Source organism: Cryptomeria japonica, chromosome 6 (assembly GCF_030272615.1).
Source record: "Cryptomeria japonica chromosome 6, Sugi_1.0, whole genome shotgun sequence".
NCBI lineage: Eukaryota > Viridiplantae > Streptophyta > Pinopsida > Cupressales > Cupressaceae > Cryptomeria > Cryptomeria japonica.
The window spans coordinates 528,178,462-528,203,542 of record NC_081410.1 but is presented as its reverse complement, the minus strand read 5'-3'; the positions used below and the strand labels follow the sequence as shown (position 1 = coordinate 528,203,542).

The 25,081-nt window shown below is 36.7% G+C and overlaps 1 protein-coding gene across 1 annotated transcript in view; it reads left to right on the top strand.

The window, feature by feature from the left end:
- LOC131067984 (auxin-induced protein PCNT115) overlaps nt 1-25,081 on the top strand; it is a 77,674-nt gene that overhangs the window by 29,328 nt on the left and 23,265 nt on the right. The window contains exon 6 of the mRNA XM_058003167.2: nt 6,908-6,916. Within this exon, the coding sequence (XP_057859150.2) occupies nt 6,908-6,916 (9 nt within the window). The remainder of the gene's footprint in view (nt 1-6,907; nt 6,917-25,081) is intronic.

The window sequence follows — 25,081 nt, the reverse complement described above, 5'->3', positions numbered from 1 at the left end:
TCCTCCTGATGGCTTGGGCATAGGGATATCTCAAAGAGATAAGGCACCATCTAGTAATGATTTTGAACAACAAATAAGAAATTGCAACAAATGGCAAATATGCCAGCACCCGTAAAGAATTATACAATTGAGCATATTTTCCCTTATCCTTATGGAAAAAGCATACATATGCCACCTTTTCATCCTCACTTTGTGGTACCTAAATTTGATAAGTATAAAGGAAAAAGAGATCCAAAGGTGCATATTAGAGAATTTTTCACGGCTTGCATAGAAGTTGCTAGAGAGGATTCTTATTTGATGAGACTTTTTCTACAAAGTTTAGGTGGACAAAGAATGGAAAGGTTTTCATACTTACCACCTAGAATCAAATCATGGGGTTAACTGGCAAAGAAATTTACACAACATTGAGTTTGAAGTTTGATTGAAAATATTGTGCAACACTAAACAATGAAATGGGCAATCTTTTTCGTCATTTTTACAAAGATTGAAAGGCTTAGCTAGTCGATGCCCTTGTCACATTCCACAAAAGAAAATGGTTGAGGTGTTTACCCAAAATGTGAACAAAGACATTGGATATGACATTCACAAAGCATGTTTATCTACATTCCAAGAAGTTATTGAAAAAGGTCACTATATTGAGAAGGTCCTCATTGAGAAAGGCACTATCAAGATATTCAAGGAAAAAAAAGATGAAGGTAAAGGGAAAGAAAAACCTCAATTTTAGAACAAGAACAAGAGTATCATTAATGAGGGGTATGTTGATGCCAATATGGTCAAACCAATGATTTAATTTTTCCTGGTGCTAGTTCATCTAATTATCAAGTAAATACCCAAAGAGCACCAAGACCTACAAGGAAGTACACACATTTGGGAGAACCAATTGAAAGTGAATTGAAGAATTGGCTATCAATAAGTTTATTACATTACCAGGCAATCGACTATTTGAGCCAAGGGTAAAACCTTCATGGTGGAATGACAATGAATTTTGTGAATATCACAAGAGCAAGGGCCATAAGACTAGCAATTGCCATAAATTGAAAAATCTCATCCACGATCTTATTAACAATGGCACAATTGAAGTTGACGGTCATTCTTCCAATTAAGAACAAACAATTTTTAAAGATTCATTTCGAAAACATGATAAGGGAAAAGCTCCTAAAACAAACAACAATGCTAATTACACTAATGCAGCCTACACTTACATTGTCAACCATATCATTGAATTGGACAACCATGTCTCTACCATAACCATAAAAGGTAAAGCCCACAAATACAATTTCACTAATAGATTAGGTAAATTTATTCTACAAGGTGCTACATCTAAAAAAATTTCATCATCCAATAACCAATATGACATTGTAGACCAATTGGGAAAGACACATTCTCTCATTTCGATCCTTGACCTCTTTCATATAATTTCACCTTTGCACAAAGCCATTTTGGACAAAATATTACACAAAACATCCATTCCTACTGATCTAAACATGGAATAGTTTCAAGCCATGATGGGACATTTGTGTAGCCCTCATTGCCTTATATTCACTGAAGCAGATGACACATCTTCACAACAACCACACAATAAACCACTTCACATTGAATCTTTTCTCCATAAACACTGCATAAAATGAGTCTCGATAGATGGAGGAGTGGGTCTCAATATTTGCACTTTGAAAGTTGTTTTAGGATTGGCATTCTTTAAAAATGTTGTGTACTCTAGGAGGACAATCACTATAAATGCATATGATGATGAAGAATGTTCCTCAAAAGGAACAGTCACTCTACCTCTTCAATTTGGGCTAGTATTGAGAGATGTGGTTTTCCAAGTCCTTGATCTTGATCTCACATACAACATAGTTTTGGGACAACCATGGATACGTGAAATGAAAGAAGTTCCTTCAACTTACCATCAATGCATCAAGTTCCCACACAATGGAATCGAGGTCATGGTTAAAGGCAATTAAAACCCATGCATGTATTGCAATAACATTTGACTACGACCTGAGATAATAGTCCCTATAAATCGGGAAGCTAATCCATCTTCAACATACATTGATCCCAAATCATTAAAAGCTTCCACTTCAAAGAAAGGAGAGCTTAAACGAAAGTTTAAGGATAAAGGAATGGGAGAATACAATCTCAATCAAACCATGTAATTAAGACAATTAATGGACTCCCTCAAGATTTATGGTAGACCACATTCCTAAAGTATATATCCATAATAAAAATAAAATGAGATCCCACCACTTTCAAAAGATGAGGTAAAATGGAAGAAGAAGATATTTACAAGATTCTCTACAAAGAAGCAAAAAAATAGCATAGACCACATCAAGATACAATTAAAAATTATGGAAAAGGCTCTAAGTTCTTGCAAAATATAGGATTTGATGGAAAAGGTCCCCTTGGATTACAAAAGAAAGGCATCATGGAACCACTACAATCTAAGCTAGTACCAAAGAAGTAGAGAACTAAGGGACATGGTTTTGTGCCATTAAGGTTATGTGGTCTTGAATCCAAAACAACATTTCAAATAACTTATCCCACTTCCCCGAATGATAAACAAGAGGACAACATATTGGCAAGTGACACTCATCTGGTGGCTTCCAATGGTTTATTATTGGTTTAGGGTTGTCATTGATGACAACTCTTCATGGAGATTCGATCATGTAGCCTTGATTCTTCTTAACCAGAAGTGGATATCAATCGGTAGCCAGCTAACTAGTGTTTTGGGAAGAACAAAGCAGTTTTGGGTCCAGAAGCTTTTTGGTGATTATGGTGCATTGAATCATCTTTGGGATGATTGGGAGAACATTGAAACATCATTTTATTATTGTTTTGGTGATTTTCATTTATCTTTTTTGATCCGGTCAAGACGACATGTGATTACACATTACCCTAGTAGGTCAACATGGTAATTTACCTATTTTGTGATTGCCGATAGATAATTTTGGTGTAGATGATCTTTTTGGTGCATGGTATGATTGTATGCGAGTGAGTGGTGATCGAGAATCAGTTTTGGCACAGTTTCATGTGTGCATTCTTGGTCCGATAGCTGACTAAGATAGTAAATAGGGCAAAACAAAGAAAATTAGCAAAAGTGACCCAGTCAATATATTTGGCACTCAACCAGAACTAATCCAAGCATTGTAGATGCTACTTTAGAGTTCATTTTTCTATAATTCCGCATTGTAATAAATCAGTAAGGCAATTATCCTTCTAGGGTTGTAGCCCTTATTTTATTTGAGCAATGAGCTCTAGGCAGTGTGCCTGAATGATTGTGCATTCCCCATATTGTAATATTGTTTTTCTACTGACCATAGTGGAATAATTTATGTGGGTTCAAATCCCACCATTTTTTTTCCCATTTGGTTTTCCACGTAAAAATCCGGTGTTATGCTTTTGTGGTTGTTTGTTCTATTTTTATGCATTTTAGTTTCATTTGTATGCTTTTGGTGGTTTAAAGTTAAGTTTGAAAATCAGCTAGCCGACAAATCATTGATTCACCCCCCCCCCCCCTCTTAGTGATCATTAATTCCAACAATTGGTATCAAAGCCTAGTTCCTCTAAGGAAGCTTAACTGCTTGAGGAAGGTCTAGGAGATTGACTCAATGGATTCCAGTTTCTAGAGACAGCTCAGTGTGGCACTTGAGGATCTTGATGCAACAAGAAATGAGATTAGTTCCTTGAAGAGAAACTTGAATGCTGATGATGATTTCATTAATGACTTGAAGGATCAAGTGAGCACATCAAGAGACAAAAGGAAATAATTGATGGGCAAGCTAAACGAGAAAGAAGATCAAATAATGGAAAATCAGGGTAAAGTTGATGAATGTGACAAGCTTGAGAGAGAATGTTGCCTTGAAGAATGAGATGCAATCCATTATGATGAGACTAACTAAGGAGATTGAAGATGGGAAGAAAATGAAGAGAATTTGGCACAATCATTGAAGGAAAGAGTTGATGAATGATTCAGGCTTACCTATGAGAATGATCAGTTGAAGCTTGAGTTGACACAGTCAAGGAATAATGGTCCAGAACTTGAAATACAAATTGTTTCCTTAAGGGATGAACTTGCTACTGCTAATGATTACAAAGACAAATTCAAAGCTAGCTCGGCAAGGCTTGATGAGATGCTGGAAAGTCAGAGACATGGAAAGGACATGGGAGGACTTGGATTTTAGAAAGGAGAATCCTTTCGATCTGGACAAGGCAATGCAAAACCCAATTAGAAGAAGAGAAAGAATCCTCTGGTAAGATATCCTAATGCTCATAAATTCAATGGTAGATTCTTGTAATAAATTCAGTCATATGGCAAATCAATGCAGAATTAGGATGAATAATGGAATGAACAACATTAATAATGTTTCTACCTTTATCGGTCAGTGTTTCATATGCAATAATTTTCGTCACAAGTCAAATATGTGTAAAGCAGCAATGAATAACTTCCAAAACAAGAGGTGTTATACTTGTGGGATGTTTGGACATATCTCTAGCTAGTGCAGGATGAGACCAAATCAAATGAACTTCAAACCTATATAGAGGAATGTTGTTTGTCATGAATGCAACAAAACCGATCACATTGCAAAGTACTGTAGAAGAAAGAATAGTGCTCTGATAGACAAGAAAAAATTAGATGAGAAGGGAAAGAGGAAGGTAGAAGAGATTAGAGACAAACATGAGAAAATGTGGGTCATAAAAGATGAATTTGAAGCAGAAAATGGATTTGCACCCGAATCCGATGCTGGATCTTCATCTGGTAACTAGGGCTTTATGCCTTAGGGGGAGCTTTTCTTGTAGATTCTAGGAATCCCCTCTTCAATGATCTACAATCAATTCTAAAAGGTTGCAAAAGGCTTAAATCACATGTGCAGATGTTATCCGAAAGTTTCAGAGAAGAATTGGTGCTCTGGTAAGTGACTCTATGAAAATCATGGTAACCGGATGCAACATTTATTAAAAAGGAGAATTAGGTTTTCGAAGGATAAAAAGGTATTTCAAAGATTCATTTGTCATAATGTGATCAATCAATTAGTGCAGAGAAGAAGAGAAAAGCTATTTGGCAATTTTAACAATGATTTCAGCTACTCTAAAGTGAATTTCAACGCCCGGTTGTGAATCAAGGTATTTATCTGTTCAATTATCTATTTTTGCAAACCCTAAATTCAAAATAACTACAGCTTCTAGTATTGCTACCCCATTGGTCGTGGAGATTAAGGATAGGGCCAGACCTATATTCAAGAAACATCCTTTTAAGTCTATTGAAGATGATATGGAAGGTGCATTTTGTTCGGTACCCTACGACGTGCTTCACAATGAAGATATTAGGGCATACATCCATTGTAATCTCAAGTAGCTTGGTAACGCAGACATGTTGAACCTGTATAACAAACACTTGGTGGGAAGTTTGGGAAACCTCAAACCAAAATACAAGGTTCTTTAGGACAAGATTTTTTTGCAGTTCATCCATTTTTCGTTGTTCGATGAATCAAAGTGGATCCAGTACATTCTCAATCGATTTCATGATGAGTTTATAAGGCTTGAAAGGCCCCACAAGATTACCAAACATGCAATCTGAGCTATGACACGCCTCGATGAAACCGGTAAAGTACCTAGCTTAAGGAAAGTATCGAATGACATGGTGATAGCTGCTACTAGTTCCAAATTTGATAGTAGAGCAATGACCATAAATGACATTTTGGAGCATGATGTGAAGTTTGCGTCTATGATGGTCGGTTACAAGGTTTACTAGTCAAGCAGCCACAACTCTGTCTCTGGTACTGCTATATACTCAACCTATTTGATGTTGAAAGAAGACAAAAGGTGTGATCTATGCAGAGTCCTCCTGAATGAGTTGATAAGTAATTTGAACAAGATTAAGAAAGATAATAAGAACACCTTCAAATATGGAACTCTTCTTATTTAGTTGGCCTTATATTTCCTAAATGAGATACCTTGTGTGAAAGGAAAGGTCCAATGGGCCTATGATAGACTAGTGGCTATGCAAATAAAAGAGGGATTATGGGGAATATGTGATGCTACAATGAGAATAGCTTCTCTCTGGGGATACTTCAAATCCTACCAAGCTGGAATGAAAAACAAAGAAATGATCCCTAAAGAGATTGTTGAGAAGTATGAGCAAACCATTTGCTTCATGGTAGACAAAGATCAATGTCAAATGGAAGCAATGGAGCCTAAGACAATGTGGATCATGCCCATGGGGTATGAAGTTGACTCTATCACTCTTGACACATATGCTCAACATCTATTGAGCCAATTGGTGGGCCCTAAGGAAGGGAGATTTGGAACATTCAAGGAGAAAGACCTTGAATTGCACAAACAATTCACTGCACCTACTAGGAAAAGGCAGGTTACAAAAATGGTAGAGGAAGTAGTAGTGCAGATGGGGTTCACCCAAGAGGAGGTGAAGAAGGAAAGAGAAAAATATGCATAGAAAGAGGCCAAAGAGGAAATCAAGAAGCCCAAGGTTGATCCGGTTCCCTCCAAGGCCAAACCAAAAGAGACCAAGTCTGCCCCTGCTCTGGTAGCACAATCTTTAGGACCTAGCCCATCCATGAAAGGTGTATTGAAGCAAAAGAAGAAGCCCAAGAGGACTTATGTTATTATATCTTTGGTGGCCTTTGAGATAAATTCTGAGGAGGAAGCAAGCAAGGCAAAGAAGAAAGGTGAATTTGCTAGAGTGGTGAGGAAGCCGCAATCTGGTGGAGCCTAGCAAAGCAAGAAAGCCAAATCTGATATTGCTCCTTCCGGAAGGTCCAAAAGAGGTAGACAGGTCAAGAATCAAATTGACAAAGACCTTGAGTCTGGTGACCTGCAAGATAAGTACACAATTGTTCCTCCACTGTCAACAGGCTAGCTAATAGATGAAATAATAGTTGATGGGAACTTGAAGAATCTTGGAGCTTACTATGAGAATCTAGATGAAGTTGATTAGAGAAAAGTGGAAGAATGGTTGTCTTATACTTACACAATTTTAGCAAGACATTCGTTGAGTTGGAGAAGAGTATTCCCAAAGACCTGTACAACCTTATTGATGCAAGGAGACTTACTACCAAAAAAACTGACAATGGGATGAAAGAAAGAGAGCTGGTAAATGTTTGCACCTGTATCACTCAAGAAAAAGTTAAAAGGCTTATTGAAGAAGCCAACAAGAAATAATTTAGAAGCAAGAAAAAAGTAAATAAGTTAATGATTGGGAAGGTGGAAGAGGTGAGGAAGGAGACATAATACATCTAGAGATATATAACTGTAAATGATCCTCTATATAAAGATGCATTCAATTCTTCTCAGACGAAAGAAAAGAAAGGTGTTTTCGGTGATCAGAAGGGTGAAACTCAGACTGAGGGACATCTAGAAGATCAAGGTAACACACCACTCAATGTTGAGACTGGTGATACCCCTCCAGTGATGGACAACTTAATAGCCCCTGAGATCCAAAAGAATGATACTGCATGAAGTGGCAACGCTGGTGTAAAAGATAAAGGGGATGAGATAGAGAAAAGGATGTTGAGAATGGAGAGGAAAAGGTTGCAGAGTCTGACAAAGGAAAAGGAGTAGCTGATCTGGCAATTGTCACTCCTCCAATTACTACCACCTTACCTCAGATCCCTATCAATCTTGATGCTCCTATCAGCCTTGGACATATGTCTCCTATTGAGAAGCTCATGCTCGTAGCTGCTATTCAAGCTCAAGCTAGCCAGGATCTAGTAAAGTCTGAATCTGAAGATAAGAAGTTCAGTTTGACATTGGTAGATGTTTTACAGAAGGTGGCTCCAAATGTACAGCTAGATTCTAACAATAGCCCCTCTCGTAAATTAATGTAATTAAATAATAGTGTAAATACCAGTTTTGATTCTTTGGAGAAGTCTACTACTAAGAGAGTTTTGGATATATCTAAGGATGTTAGGATGCATACATTTTAGAGGATGATTGAGGATAATAGGGTGAGATTAAATAAAGGTCTGCAAATTATTTCAGATGCTCTGACAGAAGGTGGAAAATTGTATAAGTCTTGTCTAATTTTGCCTAAATTCACTGTAGATATAGACAAGCAAATAAGTGTTTTCTAGGGAAAACTTGCTAGTATTTCTCAGTCCTTTGTTCCCAATGTCACTCCAACTAGAAATGTTGAAGGATAAATTTTGGTTCTAAATGATCATATCTCAAGGCTCAATGTGGAGAAAGACAAAATTTTGAGGACAGTATGTGAACTCCAAAACTTAATTGCCCATGGTTGGACACCATGCTCATTAATATGGAAGATTGCATGAAGCCAATGGCACAACCTATGTCATCTGATCTGAAGAAGGTAGAGATTCATGCCACTACATTTAGTCCATTTATTACTATTTTAGATAACTTGAAGAGTGGGTGGGATACTCACCTAGGATCCTTGAAGACCATTTTTGCTGACATCTTCAAGTATTTGTAAAATATCCAACAACTATCTTTGTATATAAGTTTTGGACAACACCCCATATTTGGCATTGCTATCAAAGGGGGTGAGAATTAGTGAAAAATGTACAGTATTGAAGAGTGGAATTCTTTGTCTAAGGGGGAGCATTATAAATTCTTTTGATCTGGTATACAGTGCTCAACACTTAGCCATTTTTCATGAGTGTTTCCATCAATGCCAAAGGGGGAGATTGTTGGAAATTGACACTCATCTGGTGGCTTCTAATGGTTTGTTATTAGTTTAGGGTCATAATTGAAGGCAAATCTTCATGGAGATTTGATCCAGAAGCCTTAATTCTTCTTAACCGGAAGTCGATGTCAATGAGTAGCAAGTTAACCAATGTTTTAGGAAGATCATAGTAGTTTTGGGTCTGAAAGCTTTCTGGTGATTGTGGTGCATTGAATCATCTTTAGGATGATTGGGCTGACATTTAAACATTATTTTATTATTGTTTTGGTGATCCACATTTATCTTTTGTGATCTGGTCAAGCCAACATGTGATTTCCTAGGGAAGGCGGATTTCCTAGAGATTGTAGTTTTTCTAGGACCAGATCTGGCAAACAAGCAGGAGGTCAGGCATCTCAAGGGTTAGAAGAGGACAAGGAAAAAGAAAAACTAAGAGAGGATAAAGATTCAAAACCCGGGGACACACACGATAGAGGTAAAGGTAAAAAATGGTCTTCTCTCTTTGGAGTGAAGCCGCTAGCTAAATTTGGGCTTCCAGAAGTTACAAATATCTCAAATTCAGCCTCTGGACTGGTTGCTATCTCTGTTCTAAACAAAGTGGGTGACATGACCGTAGCTAGCCTATCCATGACATTAGTGGGATGATTCTCTAGTTTTAGGCCTAACATCGATGATGTTAGGAATCTCATAAGGAGAAAATGGCTCGTAAAAGGTCAAGTGGATGTGGCAGCACTGCCTAAAGGGTTTTTTACCTTCAGTTTTAACTCTGAAGAAGACATGAATAAAGCTCTCTGCGAAGGCCCCTGGATGTTTGGTAAGTCATCTCTGGCTCTTTAGAAATGGGCCCCGAACCTTGCCCTTGATGATTCCTTTGTTTCTGCGCCAGTATGGATGTGCCTCCCGGGTCTCCCGCTGGAATACTAGAATGAGGAAGTTTTCAAGGGTATTGCAAAATCCTTTGGAGAACTCCTAATGATTGACCTGATGACAATGACTAAATCAAGGTTAGTCTTTGCTCATATCTGCATAAAAGTTAATCAAATGATGGATATGCCTCATTCCATAGAAATAATATCTAAACTTGGAAAATGGTCACAAGATATTGAATACAAATTTCTTTCGTTTGCCTATTTCCACTGCAAAAATTTTGGGCATTGGGCAAAATTATGTCCGCTCAAGAAAAGAAAGGAAAGCAAGACTAATAGTAACATCAAGAACAAAAAGATCTGGCAAATGGTAAATATACAAGGAGACCCACCAATTGAATGTAATCAAATTAAGGATGTAACGGATTTAGCAAATGAAGTTAGGAGGAATGGGAATAGCAGTAATGATAAACAAGACTATGTCTGCTCCAACAACCAACCAGAGAGCTCTAAAGAAGCAGAGCAAGGTATTGAGTCGAACAATAAAAATAACCCAGAGGACCAGGAGGTTGGATCTATTAGTCATGAGAAGGAAGAAACTATCCTAGACCAGGAGGCTGGATTTGTTAGTTAGGAGAAGGAAGAAATCATTCCAGCCACATCACTCTCAAAATCAGTCGAGGAAGACTTTAATGAAGCTCAAGACCCTTTTGACATTGAGCCCTTACTGCTTTTAACCAATGGAAGTCCAAAGCCACTTCTATGTAAAACCCCTCCTCAAAGCATGGATATGCTAGATGGGAATCTCTGGATTCCCGGTTTGAGAGAAGGAAAAACAAACAAGGAGGAATCTCAACTAGAAGCAAGATCAAGAAGAAGGTAGATGTTGGAAGTCAGAACAAAAAGTAGGAAAGGCCATCCCTAAAACATCAAAGGGAACAAGAAAGCTGGAAGAACCATTCTGATGGAACACAGTGTTCCATTGAGTCAGCCCTATCCCCAGTTAAAGTATGAAGATAATATCCTGGAATATCAGAGCGTTGAACGCCCCTCACAAGCAAGATGTGTTGTGAAACATCATAAGAGATCACAAACCGGATGTGGTCCTGGTTCAGGAAACCAAGATGTCTAAGGAAAAAGTTGAAAAGATTAGAATTTTCAAGGAAAATGGGGTCATAAGATCCAACTCAGAGGGAGCTTCTAGAGGAACTGCGATTTTTTGGAACCAAAAAAATATTATAAGTAAGGAAATCATCTCTTCTTTTAACAGGAACTTTGTTCAGCTTGAGCATATTAAGGACAACTTTGTTTGGGTGTTATCTAATGTCTATGTGCCCAACACCAAAACCGAGAGAGTTAAATATTGGAACAGCCTGGCAGCTGACAGACTCAAGTTTGCTGATTAAAGCTAGATTATTATGGGAGACTTCAATACTCTACTCAAAGAGGAAGAGAAGATGGGAGGTATCCCTTTACAACTTGATGGGAAACAAGACCTTATGGATTTCATAAATGATCAAGCTCTCATTGATGTGGATCTCCAAGGTATCAATTACACCTGGACCAATAGAAGAACCGGAGCTAATCTGATTCAAGTTAAGCTTGATAGATCTTTAATCTCACCAGACTAGTTTTCTAAGTATAGCTGCTCCCTTGCTTCTGTCATCAAAATTGGGTCTGACCATTACCCCATCTCCTTTACTACCAACTCTTTTTCGGCCAAGAGAAACTTCCCTTTCAGATTTGAAAAAGCTTGGCTTTCCCATCCTTCTCTGGAAGCTCATATTGCTGAATGGTAGAATTCTAAAGCGGAGGGTATGACTCTTTTTAGAATTGCCAAAAAGCTCAATATCCTAAAAGCTAAAATTAAAATCTGGAACAAAGAGATTTTTGGTGATATTTTCAAGAGCAAAATTCAAGTCAAAGCATAAATAAAGGAGGTTCAAGATAGAATCCAAGAGGTTGGGCTATCAGAAAATCTTAGGATGGCCGAAAATGATCTTTTATCCAAATACCACACCATCATTTCCAATGAGGAGACATTCTGGAGACAAAGATCCAGAGCCTTGTTCCTAAAGGAAGGAGATAAAAACACCCGGTTCTTTCACTTAACTGCTCTCAAGCATAGGGAAACCAATAGAATAGCCAGCCTATCCTGCAACAAAGGCATCCTAACTGAGGATAGTGATATCAGAAAGGAAGCTCTTGAGCATTTTAGCACCTTGTTGGGAGATGTGGATAACCTGGATTTCAGCAATCAAAACACCCTTTTGCAAGCTATTCCTTCAATCCTGATGGAAGCTGACAACAACCTTTTATCCTATATTCCCTCTAATCTAGAAATCAAAAAGGTAGTGTTCTCCTTTCAAGGAGACAAATCCCTTGGTCTGGACAGCTTCCCTATGTTCTTCTTCCAAAATTTTTGGCACATAGTGGAGGCTGACATCTGCAATGGTGTCAAAGAATTCTTTGGCTCTAGAAGACTCCTTAAGGAACTGAATGCCACCTTCATTGTCCTTATCCCAAAGATCCCTAGTGCTAATTCTCTCAAAAAGTTTAGACCTATTAGCTTGTGTAACTCTGTTTACAAGATTTTATCCAAGGTTCTGACTTCCAGGTTGCTAGAAATTCTTCCTAGGATTATCTCTATCCAGCAGAATGGCTTTGTCCCTGGAAGATAGATTTTGGAGTCTATCATATCCATCATGAAAATATCCAGTCCCTGAAAGTGGCGAATAACCAGGGCTTCTTCCTAAAGTTAGACATGGCTAAAGCTTTTGATAGAGTAAACTGGCAGTTTCTCCTTAGGATCATGAAAGTGTTTGGCTTTGGTGTCAAAGTTATTCAGCTCTGTTCTCAACTTATGGAAACTTCCTCCTCTGTTGTTATTTTCAATGGTTCCCCATCTAGTTTCTTCAAAAGCTCTAGAGGTCTTAGATAGGGGGACCCCATATCCCCTATCCTGTTCACTATTCTAGCTGAATGTGTGGGCAGATTTATTCTTAAAAATGTGGAAGATGGCAAGCTTAAGGGTTTGAAACCTTCTTCCTCCAATGTTGTTTTCTCTCATGAAAAATTTGTTGATGACTCTATTACCATGGGGGAAGCCACCATTCTGGAAGCTAAGAACATGAAGAATATTCTAAACACTTATGAATCTGCCTCTGGCCAAAAAATCAATTGGGATAAAAGTTCTTTGTTCTTCATCAATACCCTGGTCCAAAGGCAACTAAGGATTGAAAGGATTCTTGGCTGCAATATTTTTGAGCTTCCCTCTACTTATTTGGGGCTTCCTCTATGTCTGAAGACTCAGGATTCTTTTTGGAATAATTTGAATGATAGACTTACCTTTAAACTTGCTGGTTGGAAAGGGGTTGTCCTTAGTCAAGCGGGCAAAATTACTTTGCTCAAAGTCACTCTTCACAATCTTCCTAGTTATGCTCTCAGCCTGTTCAAAATTCCCTCAAAGTTTGCGGAAGCCATTGAAAGAATCCAAAAAAAGTTCCTTTGGTCAGGGGTGGAAGTCATAAATAGAATACCCCTTATTGCTTGGAATAAAATTTGTTCCCCTAAGGCCTTAGGTGGGTTGGGCTTAAGGAACATTGGTTCTATGAATAAAGCTTTATTAGCCAGGAAAATTTGGAGACTAAAAGGAGAGGAAAGAGAATGGAACTCAATCTGGAAAAACAAATATCTCTACATGCAACCCTCTAAGGAAGAGTTCCTTGATAATTCTTTCATTGTTGAAGGATCAGCTATATGGAATGCTATTCAATCTGCTAAAAGCTGGGCTACTGCTGGTAGAACCTAGAACCTTGGGGATGGGAGGAGAATAAGATTTTGGGAAGATAGATGGATTCTGGATAAACCTCCGGAGGAAATCCCAATCCTTAAAGATTGGAAAGACTGGTTCAAAAGCAGATTTGGTGAGTTCGTCAGAGATTACTGGAGAAATGGGAACTGGGTTGATTTTAGCTAGCAATGCCCGGGGCTTAAGTTCCTTCAGATATCTCTCTCTATTAAAATCCCTAGAGACAACAAAGATGACAAATTGATATGGAGGGAAACCCTGGATGGGAAATATTCTATTTCCTCAGCTATGGCAATTCATAATGATCCAGTGGAAGAAATTCCCATCTGGGCTAAAGTTTGGAATAAGAAGTTAGTTCCTAAGGTTAATATCTTCTTTTGGATTTTCATCCAAAATAAAGTTTTAACTCTAGACAACCTTCATAAAAGAGGTTTTATTTTTCCTAATAGGTGTTCTATTTGTTGCAGGGAAGAAGAGACAACTTGTCATATTCTCAATAAATGCACTTTTAGTCAGGACATCTGGAAAATCATCTTGAGCAAGTGGAACCTGAGTTGGGTTTTTCTGAACTCCCTTGGGGATTCCTGGCAGCAATGGTAATGCCCTAATTCTAATCCTAAAATTATGGAGACTTGGAAAATCACTCTATCGATTATTATTTGGAATATCTAGAAAGAGCATAACAATAGGATTTTTAGGGATAAAAGGGCTATTCCTGAAGAGGTGGCACATAAAATTTTTAGGAGTAGTTTTGAATGCCTCTATGGCACTGATCATGGACCTGCTGCTAAAGATGACTTCAAAGACAGAACCTCTCTAGTACTACTACCAGCAAGGAAAATGAAAGAGAAGGTCTCATCTGGTGTTTTCCTCATCGGGGGTGGATTAAGGCTAACTTTGATGGGGCCTCTAAAAGAATCCGGGTAAAGCTGGATATGGGGGCATTGTCAGGAATTATGCTGGAAGTTGTTTAAAGGCAGTGGCTAGTCCCCTGGGAAATCAAACTAGCCACTTTGTCGAAGCCTCTGCCACCCTAAACACCTTAATTTTAGCCAAAAATCTCAATTATGATAAATTATGGCTTGAGGGAGATTCACTCAATATAAGTAAGTTCTTAAAGGGGGAGTCAGAGCCTTCTTGGTCAATTGAAAATATCATCATGAAAGCTAGGGAGATCATTGCCTTCAGAGAGCAAAACAGTGTAGCGGATTGTTTAGCGAATATAGGAGTTAACTCAGACTCCCAATCAATTTGGCACGAGGAGGATCTAAATTTAAACATTAAAGAGTCCCTTAGAAAGGACCATTATATGGGGAGAGAAGGACAATTTAATCATGACAGGTAAAAATAATTATTTATGCATTGTTGGAAAGGTCATCATTACTTGGCAAAGCGACAGATCTCCTACAATCTTTAATTATTTTCCACACGCTTTGTGGGTAACCCGCTTCAAAATCTCAAGCAACTTTGGGAAAGAAGGAATTAGTTTGTAGAGAAACAGAGTAGATAGCCTGAATCCGAAGGTGAGAGGTGACCTAAGGCAGGAGGAACCAGATAATATGTCGACTTGGAGAGAAATGCCAAAAGTCTAGGCGAAACTAGAAAAGGGTTCTCTTACCAACTTCATGGAGAAGCTCGTGGACTATGACAAAGGTGGGGTCAACCTCATCATTTCCAAGATTTCTAAAAACTAGTCAAATGGCTCTTTTAAAATCTATGGAGTCAAGTTTAAACTAGACGATGGGCTCATATCTACTATAACTGGAATGCCCCATAGTGGGCTTAATTTCTTTCAAGACCTCAAAGTCTCCAACAATACAGTCAATCTGTTCCCATGGAAAGAGAAAGAAAGGGTTAAAATCGGCAAAGCTACTGGGGGCTACTACGAAGCTGCAAACCTCAAGAAACTATGGGGTTAGATTCTAAATGCAATTATGGAATACATCATGGTTGAAGGTCATTTCTCCAGGGCCCACACCTACCATTTTGTTCTCTTAAACCATTTCAAACATGACAAAAAGGTATCCCTACCCTACTACCTTTTCAGGTCGCTCTCCAGGTCCCTTAATAAATATAGGAATAACCCTTCTAGCCCTATTCTCCATTGCGAGCTTTTGCTTCTCATCTATGAGCATTGCAAAAACCTTGCCCTGCTGGTAAATAAGAGGATTTCGGCCTCTCCAGGTAAGAGAAAGATGGAAGAAGGAGACTCCAACAAGGAGAAAGCATCCTCTAGCAAAAAAAGGAAAAGTGCCTCTGAGTTAGAAATAGAGGAAATTGAAAAGGAAAGTAGTGGTATGGCGATGGACGACTCCATCGGTGAAGACAACTGGAAAGATGAGGAGCTGGGTAATGAGGAAGAAAGTGGTGGTAATGAGCCTGGTCATGAAAGCCCTATCCTCAATGATTGCCCTAGTAAGGACAATAGCCATCCGATGGAATAAGTGGATTTCAAGGATAATGAGGAGATGGATGTGAACTCCGAGAGGGGAATGAACAAAGATTCTGAGAAGGACCGGACTAAGGATAGGGTTAGCGAGGATAAGGAAAGTGTGGGTAAAGAGCTAATCTTGGATAACCTCAAGAAATTCTTTGAGGCAAGAATGGACTTCGATAGATGGACCTATGAGCACCTGAAGAACCTAGATAAAAAAGGGGAAAAACATGGATGAGAAGAGGGGGGATGAAAACAGAGAGCAGCTAAACTAGAAGCAGAATATGGAGGATAAGGTTAAATTGTTGGAAGATGGGAAGGAAGCGATGAAAAATCTTATGGGCGTTATCTCGATTTTCCTTTGTACTGTCATTAAAAACCTGGAGGATATCGCTAAGGTCTGTGACACTCCAAAACCGGTTGTGGATCTTGACTTGGATGAAGAGACCATCCAGACTGGTAGTGGTGATGCTACTCCGGTGAGTGGCACTGCGAAGAGGACCAGGGCCAGTGTCAAGAAAGTTGCGGCTGCTCCTACAAAGAATCTCCCTAATCTTAGGGATAACATCAAAGAGCTGCATGAAATTAGCAACACTCTGGCAAAAGCTCTGGAAAAAATCAACTAGTATCTTCTAGACTCTGGATGGCCTACTGGCCTTGTGGGGCTTTTTCCGATTTTCTCTGGTTTTTGCTAGTTTTTCGTAGGCATGTCCTCTTTTGTTTCTTGTCATTTTGTTGTTTAAGTTCTGCTTGTAAAGGGTTTCGGGGCCCCTTCAAATCCTGCTTTTACCTTAATCAAAAACATGTGATTACACATTACACTAGCAGGCCAACATGGTAAATGACCTATTTTGTGATTGTTGGTATATAAGTTTGGTGTAGATGATCTTTTTGGTGCATGGTATGATTGTATGCGAGCGAGTGGTGATTGATAATTAGTTTTGGTGCAGTTTCACGTGCACATTCTTGATCCAGTAGCTGACTAAGACAATAAACATGGAAGAACAAAGCAAATCATCAGAGGTGACCCAGTCAGTATATTTGGCACTCATCCAAGCATTGTAGATGATACTTCAGATTCCATTTTGGTGTAATTCCTCATTGTAATCAATGAGTAAGGAAGTGAGCCTTCCAGGGTTCTAGCCCTTATTATATTTGAGCAGTGAGCTCTAGGAAGCGTGCCTGAATGCTTGTGCATTCCCCATATTGTAATATTATTTTGATACTGGCCATAGTAGAATAATATTGTGGGTTCAAATCCCACCATGTTTTTTCCCATTTAGGTTTCCACGTAAAAATCTAGTGTTATTCTTTTGTGTTTGTTTGTCCTATCTTTCTGCATTTCAGTTTCATTTGTATGCTTCTGGTGGTTTAAAGTTAAGTTTCAAAATTAGCTAATCGGTAGATCACTTATTCAGGCCCACCCCTCTTAGTGATCCCTGATTCCAACACAACCATTGTTCAATAGACTCAAATTAATGGGAATGAGATTTTGATAAATCATTAAGTGATTATGATCTTGTGAAAAAATTTAGAGAACCTAGCAAACCTATAGGAGAAGAAAATTTCATAAAGTTATTCAAAGTTGATCAAGCATCATCAAGCTATATGCCCAAAGAAAAGAAAGATAGTGGTGAATCATGGATAAAGACTTTTTGGGATCCCAAACCCTCTACTTCTCGAGGCTCTAGGTGAAAAGTTAGAACTCCTATTGCTGAGTGTCCTAGCGATGTTCATTTAGATTCTCTTACAATTGAGACTGATGAGGAAAGTACCAACGATAATCCTGATGAATTCATAGACCTAACCAAAGACTCTTGTGTCTTTTACCCTTATATGTGTTGACTTTGAACATACCGATGACCTTCTCCTCATTCACTCCCAACTCATTGATTGGGACCAACAAGGACTCCACAATTTGACACATTCCAAAATGATGAGGCCTTCATTAATTACCCTGGCATTGGAGATGATCTCCCTCTTGGAGACCATAAAGTAGGACACACCATTGAACTTAGTAACGTGACATACATTGGAGAGGGTGCCAAACCTTTTATTCACAAAAATATTAAAACAAAAACAAATGATGGGTCATTTAGTGAAAACTGCATCGTGATTCTTTCTAACCCCTAAAAATTAAAAGGAAAGGACACATTCGATGGTGAAAACGTCTTTGAGGCATCAGAGATTGGAAGTTTTGACACCCTCCCCATGACAACATATCAAGAGAAGTCATCTATCTTGATCAAATAGACCATAAAAACAAACATTGGGACTGAATAAGTACCACACAACATCTTCCTCACTCAATCATTAACATAAATAGAGCAACCTAAGTTCACAAAGTTCTTCAAAAGAGATAATTTTTGCATGATTGTATGCGAATATTCCTAGACTAGATCTTGATTTGGTTATGCATCATTTATGAGTAACACTAGGTGCCAAACTAGTCAAATAGAAGTTGTGAAAGTTGCATCCATAGGTGAAATTACTAGTGAAATTTGAGCTTGAAAATTTATTGGACGTTGGTTTCATTAGACCAATTGATTATCCTCAATGGATTTCCAATCCTGTGCCTATTGGCAAACTAGATGTCAACATAAGGATATATACCAATTTTAGAGACATAAACAAGGCTTGTCTGAAAGATGACTTCCCATTACCAAACATTAATTTGATCATTGATCTCACAGTGGGCCATGCTATGTTATCACTTATGGATGGATTCTTTAGGTACAACCAAATTAAAATAGCAAATGAAGATCAACACAAGACATCATTCACATGTCCCTGGGGTACTTTTTGTTGGAATGTCACGCCATTTGGATTGTAGATGACCTGTTACGAAAATCAATTACAAGGGAAGGACATTTGGATGTTCTAGTAGTGGTCTTTGATCACTTGGAAAAGTACAAAGTCAAATTAAATCCTAAGAAATGTGTCTTTGGAGCGACCTCTGGGAAACTCCTAGGATACATAGTGTAGACACCTAAAAATGTCTCATCACTAACACACTAATTATTCGCCTTTATTTATTAAATAATTATTTAATTAATCTAATCGCCTTTCTTCTAAACTAGTATTTCATCATTTCTAATTATTCTATTTCTATCTTAATTGTTTAATCATCCTACCTTCCTTTTCTTAAATTAATTAAATAATTTTATAATTTAGATAATCGTAAATTTACAACTTTAATTAAATAATATTTATTATTTAATGAAATTCAATTCCTAATACACATAGTTATATAATTTATTTAAATTATTTAATTATCTAATTCATTCTTTACTAATTTTAAAAAATTAAAAAATCAAAAATCCCCAAATGCTAATTTCACTTAATTTTAATAAAATGTACATTTCATTTCATGTTTTCAAAAATCCAAATTCAAATGAAATATAATTAAAATTTGAATTTCAAGTCAATTTCCTATAGCACATGTCAAAATCCTAACTGGCACCAACTTTCAGTCCATCTTACAATCACCTTTTTCTGACTAATCAATCAATTCAGTCTCTCAGGTAGCTCAACTAACTCCTAATCAACTTTTTCGAACAAACCCATCTATTCAATTCATTGATTGATCTATCCAGTTCATTGATCAATAAATTCACTCAACTCATCAATCAAATGAGTTCAACTCCCAATCAATTATGTCTCAACTAATCTCAATCGTTGATTGATTTTTTTCTCAAATGCATCTCAACTATTCAATTCCTCTATTTGAAAACTATAAATTGAGCTTTATTCTCTTATTTTCATCATCCACTATCCTCAAAATTATTGTGTCATTTCATATTGCAGGTTAGTAGCACAACACTGAGAGCCAATCAACCACAACAACTAAAAAAATAAATGGAAGCCATGAATGCAATCAATGAGGGGCTTTAATGTGCTTAATTTTCATATTTCATTGATTTTTCATTATTTATTTCATTATCATTGCGGATTTAGTAATTAGATTCGAGTCTTGGTGGTTAGACTTGTTTAATCTAGTTATTTATGCCTAATTTTCCAGTGATACATCTAGTGATACTACAAACAATCTCTCGAGAGGGCATCCTACCTCTATGCCTCAACATATTGGGGCATATTTGTTACTGGGGCATTTTTTTCACTTTTTCTTTTAAACGTTGTTCCAACATTATCTCAAATAGGGGCAAGTCTAGACACCTAAAAATATCTCATTAGTAACACGCTAATTATTCCTCTTTATTGATTAAATATTTTTGTAATTATTTAATTAATCTAATGTTTATTCTTCTAAACTATTTTAATCTTTGCATCTCATCAACTAATTATTCAATTTCCTTCCAATCATTTTATCATTTAAGCTTCTTTTCTTTACATTAATTAAATAAACATTATTTAATTAATTATAAATTAATAACTTTAATTGAATAATATTTATTATTTAATTAAATTCAATTTCTTATAATTAAATAATTTATTTAAGCTATTAAATTATCTAATTCATTCTTTACTAATTCAAAAATTCAAAAATCCATAAATGCTAATTTCACTTAATTTCAATAAAATGTGTATTTTATTTCATGTATTTGAAAATCCAAATTCAAATCAAATATAATTGAAATTTGAATTTCAATTCAATTTCCTACAACACATGTCAAAATCCTAATTGGCACTGACTTTCAGTCTATCTAACAATCACCTATTTCTGACTAATTAATTAATTCAATCATCTCCTCAGTTAACTCAGTTAACTCCAAATCAGCTTTTTTGAATAAACTCATATATTCAGTTCACTAATCAATCCATCCAGTTCATTGATGAATGAATTCAGTCAACTCATCAATCAAATGAGTTCAACTCCCTATCAATTATATCTCAACTGATCTCAATCGTTGATTCATTTTGTTCTCAAATGCATCTCGACCATTCAATTCCTCTATTCAAAATCTATAAATTTACCTTTATCCTCTCATTTTCATTAACCACTATCTTCAAAATTATTGTGTTGTTTCATATTGTAGGTTAGCAATGCAACACTAAGATGCAATCAAACACAACAATTAAGAAGAGAAATGGAAGCCACATGTGTACGAAATCAATGAGGGGGTTATCTATTCCTAATTTCCATATTTCATTGATTTTTGTTATTTATTTCATTGTCATTGTGGATTTAGTAATTAAATTTGAGTCTTGGTGGTTAGACTTGTTTAATATAGTTATTTATTCCTTTTTTTCCCATGATACATCTAGTGAACCCGACGTGAAACTATAGACTACTGATTTGGTTTCAATTTCTTTCATTTTGTAGGAATGTTTTACCACTTTATGCATTTGTATGCAGGATTTCACATTCATATGAACAATATTTTGCATATGTCTACATACTATTTTGCATTCGTTCAGATGCCATTTTACATACATGATAGGTAAAAGTGGGTAAGACCTATTAATTGGTTTTTGTTATTTCTACTATCGCCTATCAATTGCAGATTCTAAATTATTTTTAGATTTAAGGAATTTTGTTGCATAGGAGAGGAAAGCAATTTTTTTAATCGTAACTTGTAAGATAAAAATTAACATTGTGGGATCACAACAATGAGAAAAGCATTGGTGGCTACAGAAATTATCTTAGAAAACCTTGCGAACAAACCAATTGGTCAATGAACTGGATGAATAAATCAGACACTTTCAATATAAAAAATATGTCTTTGCCTACATTCAGAAGTATAAGATGATACAAGGGACTCAATTAATATTTTGACAATAATTTGTGAAAATTAATCATCTGTTTTACAGGTTTTAAGTTATAGTTCTCATACTAGAAGTTTTTTTGCATTTGTTCAGACTCTATTTCACATTCATAGTGTTTTGCATGCGTTCAGGTATTGTTTCACATGAGTATAGTTAGTTTTTTGCATGTGGTTGGTAATTATGATTCTATTCTATTTTTGTTTTATCTCCATTTTCAGATTTTTTCTATAACTAATTATCTATCTGCAACATGTGGCAAAATTGGAATATAGAAAAGGTGTTTCAATTGATCAAAGATACAAATGAAACCTCAAACTACTAATTACTTTCTTGTAGAGGTAGATTAATAGTGTGTCTTCATTTTTCTATCATAAACAATCTCTCAATTGGTGCTTAAAATTAATCAATATCTTTTGTATTTGGCACACTTGTTCTCATGAGTGGACCTACTACTAACACACACTATCCTCTCCCTTGGATTTCGTGGTCCTGGGTGCAAGAGAAAAGTGTTAGCAACACTCAATTTTTTGTTTTTTGTTTTATTAGAGGAATTGCCTCCCGAGAATCCATTAGGGTTGGTGAGAGGGAATGACCCAAGTAGTATTTCTTTAGCCTGCTATATAAATTAACAAGTCATGTGAAAACCATGACTACTTGGTGATGTTTATCTACACCGACAATTCCTTTAGTATCCACATTCATGTGAGATGCATAAAAATCTTTTAACAAGGATTGGGATAGGCTCTTAAGTGATTCACCACCACATGGGTAGATACCAAGTTTCATTGAAGTTCCCTTATTATAAACCAATTATTTTTAGTAGCCAAAATCCTTCTATTTGCTGGTGCAGGAGGTTGGAACTTTGAAGCCATCCCACATTCTTTCATTTCAAAGTTGATATAGCAAGTTCCTCTAGATCTTTGGGTCTTTGAGAATTCAAAGTTTGGTATACCTGAGAAGTGAGTGTTGTGGTGGGGGAGCTAGTGCTACCAAACTTCTAAGCTATCCACTCTGGATAAGTGTGGTTTAGATTTATCCATAGTGGGAACCCAACAAATATTGTCTCTTCCAACATAGGACTTGTAATTGAATGTGCATGTTTTTTTTTCAGTCATTTGGTCTTCTATACTTCTCAACACAAAAACTTTTGAAACAAAGAGTCACATCAAAAAAAGGTCGCAAACAAAAATTTGGTTACAAACAATTCAAACAAGGTTCTCAAAATCAAACTTGTCTCAAACATTTTAACATTTTGCAAAAAAAAAGGTGCATTTTAGTTGCATTATCATCCAAAATCACAAAAAATTAAAACAATCTATCAAAACCAACTCCAAAGAGCCATTCAAAATCCATTCTTATCATGCCAAAGTATTAAATCCTTTCAAGAATCTTCCATGCATATCCAAACACCTACCCTATGTCAAGAGGATAATCCAAAGTCAGAAGAAATGAGTCCTAGCATAATTCAATATAAAGATACCATGACTCTCCAATCTAATCCAATTTATTATCAAGATCCCAACTATCAAGAATCTTATGAAGATCCCCTAATCCTTTTGTATTCCATCCATGATGGCCCCCTTCTAGCTCAAGAGAAAGGTGTCCTTCCAAGTCCCCTTCAACACACACCTCCTAATAAATATCACGATATCCCTTCCATCATCTTCAATGATCCAATTCAAAATCAAGAGAAAATAAAAAACTCCAATTGTCCTCTTTAAGTCAAGATCAAGGTATCCCTTTGTCTCGTTGTCCTAATCCTCCTCATGATCCATCTAAATCTAAGCATGCACATTCCCCATTATTCAAATCTATTTTGGGTCCTTGTATCCTAAAATCAAAGCCTTCCTCTCTTCCATCCATATTAGGACCTTACATCCCTTCATCCACTATTAATATGACCCCAAGCTCACAATCCAATTATCCTATCATAAATCAAGATCATAAAAGGTACACATCTTTGAGAACCTTCCAACCATCTACCTACATCAACTCATACAAAAGACCTCCATATCATTCCTATTCACCCATAATCCCATTCCTTTCGGAAGCAATTTTGATGTTGTTGGAATCAGGGATCACTGAGAGGGGGGGTGAATCAGTGATCTATTGGTTAGCAGATTTTCAAACTTAACTTTAAACCACCGAAAGAATACAAATGAAACTAAATTGAAAGAACATAAGATAATCAACCACAAGATCATAACAATGTATTTTTACATGGAAACCCAAATGAGAAAAACCACAGTGGGATTTGAAGCCACAATATTATTCTATGGCCACTAGCAAAACAATATTACAAAATGGGAATGCACAGGCATTCAGGCACACTGCCTAGAGCTCACTGCTCAAATTCAATAAGGGCTACAACCCCAGAAGGCTCATTGCCTTATTGATTAATTACAATGATGAATTACAACAAAATGAACTCCAAAATACCATCTACAATTCTTGAATGAGTTTCGATTAAGTGCCAAATATACCGACTGAATCACCTCTATTGTTTTTCTTTGTTCTTCCCTATCCTCTGTCTCAAACAACTACCAAATCAATAATATGCACATGAAACTACATAAAAAAGGATTCTCGATCACCATTCACTCACATACAATCATACCATCCACCAAAAATATCATCTACATCGGTCTTATATATCCACAATCACAAAATAGGTCATTTACCATGTTAGCCTACTAGTGTAACGTGTAGTCTCATGTCAGCTTGACCGGATCACCTGGACCAAAACTGCTCTATTTATCCTGAAATATCAGTTAACTAGCTATCGGTTGACGTCCTCTTCCAAAATCAAGATCTATGATTACCGGATGGGAATCTCACGAAGAGTTGCCATCATTGATAACCCTAAACCAATAATCAAGCATTAGAGGCCACCAGATGATTGTCAATTACCAACATATGCCACACATAAAATCCTTAAGTCCAAAAATCCATATCCATCAAAAGATCAACATGTCCCATCTAAAATACATGTAAAAATGAAGCAAAATATGATCCAAAAGAAAACAACAATATCCAAAAGGCCACAAAGCCCCATTAAGAAAAAAAAAGATCCAAAACTATGTAGATTCTTAAGTCACTCAAAGAAGAATTGTGTTCAAAAGAACCAGAAAGAAAAGAAAAATCAAAATCAATGTGGATTCCCATAAAAGAATTGCATCCCAAAGAAAAATTAAAATTGGTGTCCAAACTTGTTCTAAAAGCTTCCTTCAATCGTCCATCTACACATCTCCCACATTCCAAATCCATTCCGCTCCTTCCCCAAATACCACGTCCTCTCCTTCCCCAAAATCTCAAAATCCAAGATCCACTTCTCCTCCATCACTCCACCACTCCTTAAAGTGTGTGCCAACATTTATCTTGAAGACATTTCTATCCACCCAACTGTAAATCTTCCAATATCCTATCTATTATCCAACACCTATTTTCCATCCTTCCATCCCTCCCATTCAATCCTTTGCATAAATCCTTCATCTGTGAAATAGACATTTGGGTCATTTTTCCAAACGCTCAAACTTATGTTCAGTCCATTTCTTAAATATATATTCATGAAACACTTCAAAATTTAA